General features: G+C 41.2%; 1 protein-coding gene across 8 annotated transcripts in view; it reads right to left on the bottom strand.

Moving 5' to 3' along the window:
- The window catches only part of Clip1 (CAP-Gly domain containing linker protein 1), a 118,828-nt gene that overhangs the window by 46,260 nt on the left and 57,969 nt on the right, over positions 1–14,599 (bottom strand). For 4 of the 8 annotated variants that reach the window (XM_050146520.1, XM_050146523.1, XM_050146521.1 and 1 more), the window contains 6 exons: positions 14,323–14,427; positions 9,401–10,345; positions 6,149–6,265; positions 2,246–2,303; positions 1,645–1,728; positions 807–963 (listed from right to left, as the gene is read on the bottom strand). In XM_050146520.1, coding sequence (XP_050002477.1) covers positions 807–963; positions 1,645–1,728; positions 2,246–2,303; positions 6,149–6,265; positions 9,401–10,345; positions 14,323–14,427 — 1,466 coding nt within the window. The remainder of the gene's footprint in view (positions 1–806; positions 964–1,644; positions 1,729–2,245; positions 2,304–6,148; positions 6,266–9,400; positions 10,346–14,322; positions 14,428–14,599) is intronic. The other 4 variants (XM_050146528.1, XM_050146524.1, XM_050146525.1 and 1 more) reach the window with 3 other exon arrangements.

Genomic DNA, 14,599 nt, shown 5'->3' with positions numbered 1-14,599 from the left:
GAAGCCTTGAGTGAGCCTCGGCTTCTTTTTCTTTCTAATGGGAAGCCAGCGCCTTGTGTTCCTAAGTCACTGGAAGATCTACGGATCCTACTGTATTTCTTAACTCTGTCTGATAGACCTCATTTTAGGTCAAACAAGGACTGACAAGAAGGCTCAATAAAAGCTATTTACTTGCTAAACAAGCCTGATTGAGACCTAAAACCCATGGTTGAATTTTAAAAACCAGTAACGAACGTTATACAGGTGATTCAAGATACACTGAGGCCGTAATTCAGAAAGGAACAAAGCTGGAATATAGCTCCAACTGACCTTAGTCCCCAGAAACACATACACACATACTCAAACACCTTAAAGGAGGGAAAACTAGAAAAAAAGAAACATAAAGAGAAGAGTCAAGAATCCTTAAAATAAGACAACACTGAGCCTTTTGTTTTTGAGTTTTGTCTCTATTTTAAGACTGGGTCTAACCAGGAGGTGGTAGTACAGGACTTTAACCCCAGCACCTGGAAGGCAGAGGCAGGTGGATCTCTGTGAATTCAAGGCCAGCCTGGTCCACAAAGTGAGTTCCAGAAGTTGTAGAGCTGTTCTGAGAAACACTGTCTATGGAAAAAAAAACAAAACAATACAAACAAACAAAAAAATATGTAGCTCTGACTGTCCTGGAGCTCACTGTGTAGAACTGATTGGTCTCAAACTCACAGAGATCCACCTGCCTCTGACTCCCAAGTGCTAGGATCATACCCACCCAGCAGCCCCGAGCCCGCTCTCCAGCAGGCAGCCCCGAGCCCTCTCTCCAGCAGACGTACCTTTCCTTCAGACGCAGTTCATCGTTCATCTTTGTAAGCTGAGAAGAGTTATCTCCCGACATCTTCATCATTTCTGCAATGTCATTTTCTAATTTTTCTTTTGCCTTTACCAGCTGCTCTTCTCTTTCATCCTTCTCTCTAAACTTTGCTTCCATATCTGAATTTATACAGAAAAGAAACAGCACTGCTGTGTTAAGAACAAGAAAAGTTTATTGAATGCATCCATATAGTGGGGATATTTGCAGAGAGCCACCTCTGCCCACAGGGAAACGCCAGTCTAGCAAAGACAGATAAGTAGAATAAAGAAAGGAACAATACATAGGAAGAGGGGAGTGCTGAGGGAAGAGAAGAGACTGGAAGGAGAGAAAGGATGTTGAAAGGAGAAGGAAAGAGTAAAATATGACATGGAACCCTCTGAAGGAAGGATAGGAAACAGGAAGCAAGTCAAAGGCCCCCAAGCAGCATGTGACCTGACAGGTCCAACAAAGCAAGGAGGCCGATATGGCTGGAGTGCAGAGGCTGAGGGGAAGACAAGTCTGAGGCAAACTCTCAGAGGTCCGGGGTTTGATGGGCAAATGGCACTGTGTTGAGAAGAATCAAGAGTAAGGGTAGAGACAGGAGCAAGTGGTCGTCTGTGTGACACTGCACAAGCACTGCAGCAGCAGCAGAGAAGATTCTGACGTTTTATAGAGAAGAGGAAATCTTAGGGCTACAGCTCTCAGACGAGGCACACAGAGTGACACAGTGTCTGTGTGGCAGAGCTGTTACTGTAATATAAACTCTTAACCTAGACATTCTATTACATTTAATGGCTTGTCACCAGATGACATCACCTTACCTGCTAAATTTTCTCTCAGCTTCTCCAGTTCAGAAGACAACGTGTTAAACTCTTCCTCCTTTTGCTGCAGTTTATTTACAGTATCTATTAGGATAAAGTTAAAACTATTTTATTATATATATAATATATATCTCACATTTAACAGGTCACCCAGAGTGATTGGCTTCTAAGTTAGCCAAGCACATGCTCATGAACTCGGAGAGCACGGCCACTGAAAGCATCACTGCCAACCACACACTGCGACAAGAGGGGAGCATGAGGCTCCACCATCTCCCCACATCTGCACATCAGAAGGCCCCGTGCCTTTCACAGGCATGTCTTTTCTACTTCCAATTAAAACCCAAAGTTTATCAATAGCAAAATCAGATAAAATCAGTCTTCTCAGGAATACTAAGATTTTAATATGGAACAAGCCTTAGGTCAAAAGAAGAAATGAGTACTTATTTCTTGAATTTGAAGATTCAGGAAACTAATGGAATGCAGTTTTTCTGTGCATTGTATAACTTCCAGAATTATGACATTAGACTAAATTCTGCACTCCCAAAGCCAGTCCCAGCCCTTAATGACACACCCTGAAACTTTCTGATTTCAGCGGACTCACCTTGCATACTTCTCTGAGCAGAGAGAGCCTCCTCTGAAGTACCAGCAAACTTTTCTTTCTGAAGAAAAAGAATTAGAGATTCATCATACAAAGATCTCAGGTGACAAAGACTAAACGTGTCTATAAGTTACAATGCTACCTATTTTTGCAGCTTGTTTCATTAGCGTTATGCACTTAAAACATTCAGGCACCGATGAACTACCAACTGTGTATTGTGCACGTGTATACATATGAGTGAGTTTATATTTGCATGTATGAATGGGCATATATATTAAGTGTATGCATACACATTTATATATGTGCTGCAGGAACATGCTGTGTCATGACTAACCCTCCAAGAGCTGCCTTCGCCTCTGAAATCTGCCTGAGGAGTGGGGATGTAGCTCAGTAGCATTGGTCTTGCCTAGCAAGGGCAAAGCCCTAGGGTGAATTCCTTGTAAAAAGAAAAAAGAGAGAGAAGAAAAAAGAAACACAAAAAGAAAAGCAATCTGCCTGAACAATAAGTAGAGTTCTGGGTTTCTTCCCTCTGAGAGTATCCAGAGAAACCCTAACTAAATTCAAGCCTAATATCTGTGTCTGCAACTTTATCAGCAGAATTGTTTCATTTGTCACTTACTGTTAAAGGTCTCCGGTTCTAAACATGACGACAAGCTAAGCTAAAAGAACTTCTCTGTTTTTCCTGGAATAAATTTTGAAGTAGTTGTAACAAGGAATCTTTTAAAAGAGTTACTGATTTGATTTTATGTGTATCAGTGTTTTGCCTGGATGTATGTCTATGCACTGCATACATGCTTTGTGCCCAGAGAAGCCAGAAAGGGGATATCAGAGCCCCTGGAACTCGATTAGTGGAAGGCTGTGAGCCACCATGTGGGTGCTGTGAACAGAATCTGAGTCCTCTGAAAGAGTAGCCAGTGCTCTTAACCACTGAACAATTTCTCCAGCATCCCAAAGACATTTTTTAATGAGTATTTCTAACAGAGACTATTAAAAGATGAGCATATAAACTAGCATAAGCCTACAGAGTACCTATTTATATCGCTCACAAAGCCAGGCTTCCAGAGGCATGCGTTCTTCCAAGAGCATGTAGAGGAATATGCTTGCATTTTTTTTAATGTAACTCTTGGAATTTTAGAAAACAGGGCAGCAAAATATAGTACTTAACACAATTTTAAAGCTTTATTGTTATGCTGGATGTAGTAACACATGTCTTTAAACCCAGAGGCAGTCAATCTCTGAGTTCAAGGCTACCCAAACCTACAGAGCAAGTTCTACAACAGCTATGACCACATAGAAAAACCCTGTCTCAAAAAAAAAAAAAAAAGGATTTAGTTATTATTTTTAATTACATGTAGGTGTTATGTGGGTATGTGCATTTAAGTGTGTGCAGGTGCCCTTGGAGGCCAGAGGTGTACATCAAATGCCCTCAAACTGGAGTTATAATCTGTTGTGACCCGTCTGATGTGGGTGCTGGAAACTCAACTCTGCTCCCCTGAAATAGCAACAACTGCTCTTAACCACAGAGCCATCTATCCAGTCCCATTTCCTTTGTTTTTAAAATTATTTATTTATTTATTTGTGCATGAGTGTGTCCAGTGTGGGCACACGCACCATGGTGTGCACGTGAAGATCAAAAGACGGCCTGCTGGAGTCAGTTCTCTCCCTCCACTACGTCACTAGGACTCAAATTCAAGGCTTCAGGCCTCTATCTTTACCCACTGAGCCATCTCATCAGCCCCTAAAACATTTTCTTAAAGGACTCCAAATCACAAAATAGCCAGATGCAGTGGCACAAGCCTTTAGAGTCAGCACTCGGATTGCAGAGGCAGGGGGATCTCCATGAGCTCAAGGCCAGCGTGGTCTACATAATAAGTTTTAGGACAGCTAGAGCTACAAAGAAAGACCCTGTCTCAAAAGAGAAAACAAAATTCAAATCATAAAATAATGATTTAAAAGCCATTTTTTAAAATGTAGTGTACATATTATATACAGGATTGTCCAACAGAACTTTCTGTAATGTGGCTACTAAGAACTTAACAGAGAAATGAAATTGAACTAAATGTAGCAATTTAATTTTATGCAGTTATATGTGAACAGCAATATGATGAATATGGCTATTTTTAAAGGTAGAAATTGGGGCTAGAGAGATGGACTAGTGGTCAAGAGTGCTAGTGCTTACTGCTTTTGCAGAGGACCCAAGTTTAGATCCCAGTACCCACAGCAGGCAGCCCAAAGTCACCTGTAACTCCAACACTAGGAAATCTGACACCCTCTTCTGACCTCCACAGGTATTGCACTCAATGTGCACATACCCATGAACACACTTGCATACACATAATTAAAAAGAAAATAAAATATTTAAGTAGAAATTTGAGCTCATGCCTATAATGCCAACAGTCAAAAGGCTGAGGTAGTAGGATTGCTGTGAGTGTGAGGGCAGCCTGGGCTAAATAGTTGAGAGGGTTTCAAATCAGCCTGCTGTACAGTGAGACAGAAGAATAGAAAATTGTAGCACAGACATATACTAAGAAACCACTGTGGGGGCTAGAGAGATGGCTCAGAGGTTAAGAGCTCACAACTGTCTGTAACTCCAAGATCTGGAATAAATGCAAGCAAAACACCAACGCACATAGAAGGAAGAAGGGAGAAGGGAGGAGGAGGAGGAGGAGGAGGAGAAGAAGAAGGAGGAGGGGGGGAGGGGGAGGAGGGGGGGAAGGAAGGAAGGAAGGAAGGAAGGAAGGAAGGAAGGAAGGAAGAAAGGAAGAAAGGAAGAAAACAAAGCACTGTGATCAGCGAAGTAGCAGAGCAACAGGGAGGCATATGGAACAGCTACCTAGGTTCTCTGCAAGCATGCATGAATACCATGGCCCACAATTACCAGCCTCAAGTAAGGTCAAATTGTGATGTAGGAGGCAAAGTAAGAGGGAAGAAAAGTGACAAAAGTTTTTGTTTGTTTATTTTGAAAGTCTTACAATTTGGTGGGGTGTTACCTTTGGTCGGTTGTTTGTTTTTTGAGACAGGGTCTCACTATGTACGCCTGGCTGGTCTAGAGCTTACTGTGTACACAAGACTGGCCTGGAACTCAGAGTCTATCAGCCTCTGCCTCCCGAGTGCTGGGATTAAACCCTGTACCACTACATAATTTGGGATTAAGAGGAAACGTGCAAAAGCAGTATAATTTCCTAAGGCAGAATATAACCGAGTGGCAGTTCAATTAGATAGCACACTGCCACACCAACACAGGGCACTCAAGACCTGGACAGCTGTTGCCCAGTCAAAACAGATGCTGTAGGCATGGTGCAGGAAAGGATCTCAGCCAGTGAAACCTGGCAGTGCTAGGTGCGTGAGTGGGAAGATCTATCTCTGTGCTCCGTAAAACCAAGCTGCTAACAACAGTCCACCTGACTGACCAGAGGAAAAGAACATTTTTTAAAAAAAGAAAAGTTATCAGAGCTGGAGAGATGGCTCAGTGGTTGAGAGCACTGACTGCGCTTCTAGAGGTCTTGGGTTCAACTCCCAGCACCTACAGGGGGCTCACAACTGTCTGTAACTCCAGATGGCATCAGCCATGTTGTGTGTTTGTTGTGCAGACATATATGCAGGCAAAACACCTATACACATTTAAAAAAAAGCCCTGAGGTGTCTAAATAAGAACACCCTCTCAAATAAATTAAACTCCAGAATTAAAAAAAAAAAGAAAAGAAAAGTTATCACCCACCTTTAATGCTTGTTTGATTTGATCCAGTTCCCTGGAAGGTATTTATCAGCAGCTAATATATTCAATTTAAATCCGTATTTTTGAAGTAAAAACAACTGCAGTTTTTTTTTTTTTTAATGGAGAATGTTCTTTTAAATGGAAAAAGCCGGAAACGCTGAGGTTCAGATTCCCAATCGACAGGTACTTACCAAAGTCTGGAGTTCTTTATCCAAAGTCTCCTTCACTTGACTGACTTCACTCAAAGTGTCCCGTAGGTTACTGAGCATTAGTTCTTTTTCCTGGAGTTCTGTGGTAATGCTATTAGCCTAACACACCAAGTTATATGGTACAGAGGCAAATGAACGAAAAAGAAACAAAAAAATAAGGAAAAATAAAATGTAAAAAAAAAAATGAGAAATACAACAAAAACTAAACGAAAGAGTTGTTTTTTGTTTGTTTGTTTTAATTCTAAGAAGCCAGTAACTTAAAAAACAACCAGTTTGACGTATGAGTACCTCAGGGTTTTTTTTGTTTTGTTTTGTTGGTTTTTTTTGTTTTTGTTTTTTGGGGGGTTTTTTTGTGTTTTTTTTTTTTTTTTTTGAGACAAGGTTTCTGTGTACTCCTGGCTGTCCCAGAACTCTCTATGAAGACCAGCCTGGCCTCAAACTCAGTGTATGTCACATCTAGCTAAAATATGTTAAATTTTACTTATGTGCATGTATATTTGCCTGTTTCAGTTTATGTGCACCATGTTGTGCATAAGCCTGTCTGAAGACAGCATCAGATCCCCTGGATCTAGAAACCAAGGCTGGGTCCTCTCTGCAAGAACAGTAAGCATTTTTGACTGCTAGGCTTTCTCTTCAGCCTCTCATGGCTTTTTCCCTTATTTTTATATTTATTTTATTTATTTAGTTTGGATTTCAAGACAGATTTCATTATGCGGCCAATTTATTTTTTATATTTTTGGTGTTCTGTTGTTTTTTTTAATATTTATTTATTTATTTATTTATTATGTATACAATATTCTGTCTGTGTGTATGCCTGCAGGCCAGAAGAGGGCACCAGACCCCATTACAGATGGTTGTGAGCCACCATGTGGTTGCTGGGACTTGAACTCAGGACCTTTGGAAGAGCAGGCAATGCTCTTAACCTTTGAGCCATCTCTCCAGCCCTGTTGTTTGTTTTTTGAGACAAGGTTTCTCTGTAGCTTTGGAGCCTGTCCTGGAACTAGTTCTTGTAGACCATGCTGGTCTCAAACTCACAGAGATCCGCCTGCCTCTGCCTCCTGAGTGCTGGGATTAAAGGCCTGTGCCACCACCCAGCGCGGCCCATTTATTTATTTGTTTGGTTGGTTGGTTTTGTTTTTTTAAAGACAGGGTTTCTTTGTGTAGCCCTGACTGTCCTGGAACTCACTTTGTAAACTAGGCTAGCCTCACACTCACAAAGATTTGCCTACCTCTGCCTTCCGAGTGCTGGGATTAAAGGCATGCTCCACCAACTACCACCTGGCCTCTGATGGCTATTTTAAAAAATATACTTTTCTACACCTAAATTTGAACATCAACATGGTCTAAAGCAGTAAGTGCTGGTATTTACTTCCTAAATGAGCTAACTGATCAAATTTGCTCCTGATCTTTAAAAACCCTAGTGCTGTGTATGTAGCTCAGTAGTAGAGCCTGTGCTTAGCATAGACAGACCCTAGGCACCTTAGAATGGTAGTCTCTATTATTCTGTATATTTGTATACTTAAATACAAATTTCAACACTTGAGTCATATTTAAAGATCCACTAGATATTAGCAATTAGAACCCAGCTTTATTCTCTTCTAGTTAACTTGTTTTTTTATTGCTATTTCAGAACCATATGTGACTAGAGACATTTTTCCTGTAGCTACTTTATTTTCAAGTTTGGTTACTTAGCTGACTTTTCTTGTTTATCTGCCTTCACCTCTCCCGGTTTAGCCAGCACAATTTCTTCTTGCCAATAGAGCAGCTTCTTCCACAAAAATCATTCCTCGCCAATACCAGAGCCCCCACTAGTGGCAGGACTGGGAAAGATTCCCCTGAAGAACGGAAGCTGATATTTAGCAGAGCTTGCTGGCAGGAGACATAGCTGGTAGATATTGTCATTTCCTAATCCTTGACAAGCAGCACATCTCCCTAAATAAAACACACAAAAGGAACGGCCAGAAAAGTAGAGGCCTATGCCTATATTAATCCCAGGACTTGGAAGACCAAAGCAGGGGGACCATTAGGAACTACAAAGCCAGCCCTAGCCCAAGCTGTCTTGAAAAAAAAAAAAAAAACACACACACACACACACAAGAAACAGGGATATAGTGGTACATGTTGTAACCCCAGCACCTGAGAGGAAAAGGGCATGAGTTCGAGGCAGCCTGGGGTACACACTGAGAGCCCCACCTCCAATGCAAAGGTTGGATGGTGTGGTGGTTTGAATGAGAACGGCCCTCACAGGATCATAGATTTGAATACTTGATCTCCAGCTGATGTACTATTTGGGAAGTATCAGGACATGTGGCCTTGCTGGAGGAGGTCAGGTTTCAGAAGCCTGCACTATTCCCAGGGTCTCTCACTCCACCCCACGCTTATGGATCAAGATGTAAACTCTTAGCTACTGCTCTAGCACCTGCCTGTCTGCCTCCTGCCTCCCTGGCCACAATGATCATGAACTCACCCTCAACTGTAACTCCTTCTTTAAATTGCTTTGGTCATGGCATCTTAGGACAGTCTCTTCATCGTGGCATAAAAGTATGGTAATAATGCATACCATACTTACTTCGTTGTGAGCATGGCTTATCTTAGTATGCTAACTTACAGTTAAGAAGTACTCCAGCATTTGTGTTCTACTTTTATACCTACTCTATAAGCAAGGGAGTGATGTGGGCAGAAAAGGTTAAAAGAGAGTTTTGTTTTGGTTGATTGTTTTTTTGACAGGGTCTCTTTATGTGGTCCAGGCTGGCCTGGAACTAACCTGGAAAACCTCCTGCTGCATCATCCTAAGTATTACAGGCATGTACCATCATGCCCAATCTGAGTTTTTAAGTCAATCTCTCTCTCTCTCCCCTCTTTCCTTCATATTCACCTTAACACCATTGTTTTAGGAATAGAGATTTTTTTTTAAGAAGTTCTATTTTTAAACAGCCTAGAATTAAACTTAAATAGGAGTTTATATCACAACCAGGAGATAAGGTAGCAGATAAGGTTTCCAGATGATAATAAAGGAAAATTCACATGTCTGGCCATTATTTGCCCTGATCTCATATGAAAACATACTTGAGATCCTCAGAAGGTATTCTATGATACTCAAGTGGGTGCATCACACAATTCCTGTTAAATCAGGGATTTTGAAGATGAATGACTTCAACTCAAAAGTAACATACAATGAAAAATAACAAAAGGAAAAGAACAAAAGGAAAAATGATGGAAGATGTCAATACAAACCTTGCTACTTTCAGCGTTCCTTTCCATCTCTAAATTTCTAATCTGCTTTTCAGCTCCTTCAAGCTGCTGTCTAAGTGTCTCAATTTCCAATTTACCTTCGGAATTGGCTTTCCGAAGTGCATCAAGATCCGAGAGCTTTTCTTCGACAACCTGGAGCTGGGATGTAAAATTACCAATGACCGTGGTTTGTTCATTGTACTTGGCTTGCAGAACCTCTAGCTCCTTTACCTTTATTTCAGCCTCCTGCAGTTTGTTTAAGGCATCTTCCATCTCCACTAGATGCTGGTCTTCTGCACTGTCCAGCCTCGCTTTGACAGCCTCCAGGCTGTCCTCCTTCTCTTTAATGACTTGCATCAGCTTGGTCTTCAGGGTCTCCATCTCTTTCGCGTGAGCAGATCGTTCAGAATCCTGTTTACTCTGTAAAGTTTCTATTTCGTGCTGATAATCTAGTCTCAGTCTCTCTATTTGTGTCTTTAACTCAGCAAATTCAGCTGAGTCCGTTCCAATCCCTTTGCTGAAAGACACCTTCAGCTCCTCCATTGCCTGCTGGTGGGATCCGATGGCGGTCTCCAGCTTAGACTTCCACAGAGCTATCACGTCGGAATTTTCCTTGTTGGCGTGGTCAAGTTTGCTTCTCAAGGACTCGTTCTCTTTGGAAAGCTTTTCAGTGGCAGTGTGCAGAGCCTTAATCTCCTTCTGAAATGTCTCTTCCCGAGCTCCAAAGCGATCTGCCAGAGAAGTCATCTCGTTCTGGTGGTCAGTACGTGTGGCTTCTAGCTTTTCTTGCAAAGCACTTATTTCTTGCAAAAGAGAAAGAGACATATCCACATCCCCGGGAGGCTTACTGGACTCTAGCCTTCTTCGGAGCTCAGCTACTTCCTGTACTCTCAAGGCTAGGTCTTTTTCTAGTTCCATTATTCGGGACTTTTCTGACACTGTAGCCACCTATTAACAGCGGTCATAAGAAACAGAGAGCACTGAAATAGCAAATCACCAATGATTTTCTTAGTTCTGAAGCTCTTTACAAACCCCTCAAAATCAAGCAAAGTCAAGCTAGTACATGTATTAATGTCTCCCTCACTGAGATAATGTCTTAAACTCAATTATGGAGGCTCTAACATGGGATTAAAATCTTTAGCAAAATAAGTATCAATAAAAAAATAGAGAAAAAAATCTTTAGCAAACTTCCACCATTATGAAATCCCAAGTGCATATTGAGCTTACCTCACTCCCACAATATCTGTTTCTCCTCCAAAGACACTTAACCTGGAAGCAGTCATTATCTGATAATACATTAACAGAAACAGTAGCTTTCAAAATGCTCAATAACCTGCCTCCTGGAAGAAAGCAAGCTCAGTTGGCCAGTTTTTCTTCCTTCCTTCAACCAGACTGCGTTCAGTAGCACTTCAGGTGCTACTTCATCTGAGGCTGGTGACTGAAGCCTGACCCGCCAGTTAAAGCATGCACAGTCACCAGCCATGTAAGGCTGAGCACTGAAACATGGCTCATCTGAAGCAGGATGTGCTGAGAATACACATCAGGATTTGAAAAGTCAGAGAAAAGCACACATAAAATATCTTAATGATTTTAATTGTCATTGTATGATGAAATAACATTTTAGATATACTATTTCATATTTTATTCAAATTAATTTCACCTATAACTTACTAAACAGTTCATGTGGGTATCAGAAAATTAAGATTCTGTATATGTGGTTTGCATTCTACTTCTATTAGATAAGAGGTATACAAGATCTAACGTTATCCATGTTTCAATGAGAAATGCATCGTCTGAAGAATAAAAGCCCCAGTTGGATAATGAAGTATTGGCTTCTAAAAATAACATTAAAAGATAACTTACCTGCAATTATACATTAGACTTTCACAGAAAGACCCCTTTCTGGCTTTTGTAACTCTGTCAACACTGACGTATGCATCTTATTTCCTAACCCAGTGGTTCTCAGCGTTAGTATGTACATGATGGAATGTGTGATTTAATTACAAGACTCTTGCTACTTCCACACACTAGGAATCTACCTGAGCTCTGGAGTTTTAAGGGAAAAAAAACACACACTTTCTCAACTTGTGCCTTTTAGTCTAAGAAAAATTTTCTCTACTGCTTCCTCCTAGGCTCTCAGTTTGGTACAAAGAATATGTGTGAAATGGTATCTTACTTAACTAACCTGGGAAACAGACGGGGATACAAGTAGTTTTAAAATCCCAGTGGTCCCAGATTTCAACAAACTTTTCCTATGTTGCCTTTACAGGGACAGAGAACACAGGACAAGTGTCTTCTGCTTCCTCTGCCCACCCCCGTATGCTGTGATGCTCAGTAAGATGTCCAGAACAGAGGGATGCATTGCACAGTCACTACTCACAGATGACTGAAGCTGTACTTCGTGGTTATATATATGCTTGAGATTAACCATGTTAATTCATTTATATTCTGTTCTCACGAGAGGGGAGGATCCGTGAATTTCTTAGATATAAAGCACCAATGAACCCCTTGCTGCAAGGTTACAACATAAGATCACCAAACTCAATAGGTGAGAGCATGTCAATTCAAATATTAGGATGACGGGTTTTTTTTTTTTTAATTTATTGATTATGTATAGAGTGTTCTGTCTGTGTGCATGCCTGAAGAGGGCACCAGACCTCATTACAGATGGTTGTGAGCCACCATGTGGTTGCTGGGAATTGAACTCAGGACCTCTGGAAGAGCAGACAATGCTCTTAACCACTGAGCCATCTCTCCAGCTCCCAGGATGAGGGTTCTTTATTTGGCACTCTGTCACTTCTATTTTAAGTTTGACCTCACAAAGTCTGCCCTCAGTTGCAGTTCTGCTAGTTTACGGCCATAGAGTCGGGAACTGTTTCTTACCTTTGCTCACATTCCTACAGCACAGGTGAGTGGGTATGAACTGGACTTAAAAGTTTAGGGAAATTCTAAAACACTTTCTAAAAAGGACTGCAGGGGGTGTGGGGATTTGATGGACCACTGGTTATTTTCACACTTGGCATACCAAGAGTGAGGACCACAGAAGACATTGCTATGGAGGGCTTTAAACTCTAATTTGAAATGGCTGCAGAAGTCCATTTTCAAATGGATTCCTTATTATCCAGCAGAAAAGACATAGTTTAGAAGTTAAAAAAAAAGTGTATTTCCTTACTTCAGTCACACCAAAGGGTCTCTATCTCCTAAGCCCCATGGATTTCCCAGATCAAGTCTTGCATCCTCAGCTTGTACAGAAATGGTACCAAATTATCACTTATTCTTTCAACTTTTTCCTTACCAAATATGCTGGGAACCTTTCATTAATTTCTGAAGCCAACTAAAACCACTTCCTTCTTCTCCTTTTTGCTTTTTTTAGACAGGGTCTTAACTCTGTACTGAGACTGGCTTTGGTCTGTGGGCCGAGGCTAGCCCTGAACATGTGACAATGCTCCTGTTTCAGCATCCCACGTGCTAGGATTACAGGCCTGAGCCACTATGCTCACCTTTATTTATCTACTCATGTATTATTTGTATGTACGTGTGTCTGTGCACACACCTGTGTCACAGGTGGATACGTGCACAATGCATATGGAAGCCAGATGAAATAGCAACTGTCTTCCTTAGGCTCTGACCACCTTGGTTTTTTTAAACAGGGTCTCTCACTGACTTGAAGTTTGCCAAGTAAACCAGACTGGCTAGCTACCAACTAGGTTTCAGGAATCCTGTCTCTGCCTCCCCAAGGCTGGGATTACAAGTGTGCACCACCATGCCTGGCTTTTTTCTCCTTGGGTTCTGAGGACTAATCTCAGCTCCTCATGCTTGCAAGACAAGCACCTTACCAAATGAACTATCTCCCTACCCTTTTTTCTTCATTAGGAAAAACACTTATAATTGAGAAAAGGAAGATTATTCATTTGTCTAAATTTTTATATCAATGATTTCACACCGAAAGAATTCTACAAATACTATTGATTCAAAAGAAAAGTCAAGGTAACAAATTTGATTGGATAGATAAAAAGTAATTTTTTAAGATTTAAAGTTAAGGCCAATCACAGTCTAACATGATTTAACAGGTACATACATGAATTATATTTTACATGTGAGTGATGCTGATTATCTCTTTTAGCACACATTAAAAGAGTCCACCATGTAACGGTTAAGGGCACAGATTCTGGAGCCAAATGACCTGGAGGGAAATTCAAGCTCCACTATTACTATTTGCTGTGTAATTGTAAACCAAAACTTTAACAACGTGTGCTTAGTGTCCTTGCTCTATAAAAATCTATAGAAGGGTGAGATAATATCACCTACTGAGAATGCATGGCATAACACTTCTATAGGTGCTTTAATATATTAATTAAAACAGGACTGATGCCCAAGCCCCAAAATAATTCATTCTTTTCCCAATACACCTGTTCTTTCTAACCTCTGAGGTTTTTAACCTTGGTGACAGAAAGAAGGGAGATGTAAGTCAGCCATCAAGAGGAAAAAAAGAAAAGATAATTAGGGTCACAGTCTTTATAATATATCATCAAAAAGAGCTAATGTTTCCATTTCTTTTTCTCAACAGGCCAGAGCAAGTGCAGGAAGTAGCACGAATTATTAAAGACCCTGTGACTAGGACAATGAGGACAAGAGGACAACTGACTGCTTGTGGAAACCTCAAAAACAGTTGTGGGTAACCATGGAGTTTTTATAGTTTTAAGGTTTCTAATCTGATTTTGGTTGAGTCTTTCCTTTTGACAAAATACTTTACATAAAACACCTGCACCTACTCATCACTCTGTGCTCATGAATACCTGAGCGGAACTGAGACCAAACTCAGACTGAACCACTGGGTCAAGGCTCAGGCCAACAGCAGGCATGTCACCGATGTGTCCACCACTCACACGCGTGAAGCTGCTTCATTAAATAGTGAAAACCATTACCCTAGTGTCTTCTAACTCCCTCTGGAGTTTGTCAGCTTTGGTCTTTTCAAAGAGCAGGCTCTGTTCAAGCTCCTTAATGCGGGCATGCTCCAGTTTGGTCTGCGTCTGTTAGTAAAGGGAAGAGGAAAAGAACACAACAGTGCCACCATGACATGCCAGCACAAGAGGAGAGAGCGGCATGCAGGCCGAGCCACCAGTACTTTCTGCCAAAGGATGAACATAAAGGGAAACAGAGAAAGAAACAGGATGGAGCTGCGAGGGGATGAGGGAGTGAGGA

Source organism: Alexandromys fortis, unplaced genomic scaffold (assembly GCF_014885135.2).
Source record: "Alexandromys fortis isolate MF-2015 unplaced genomic scaffold, M_Fortis_MF-2015_v1.1 scaffold_56, whole genome shotgun sequence".
Classification (NCBI taxonomy): domain Eukaryota; kingdom Metazoa; phylum Chordata; class Mammalia; order Rodentia; family Cricetidae; genus Alexandromys; species Alexandromys fortis.
This window is presented reverse-complemented; position numbering and strand designations above follow the sequence as displayed.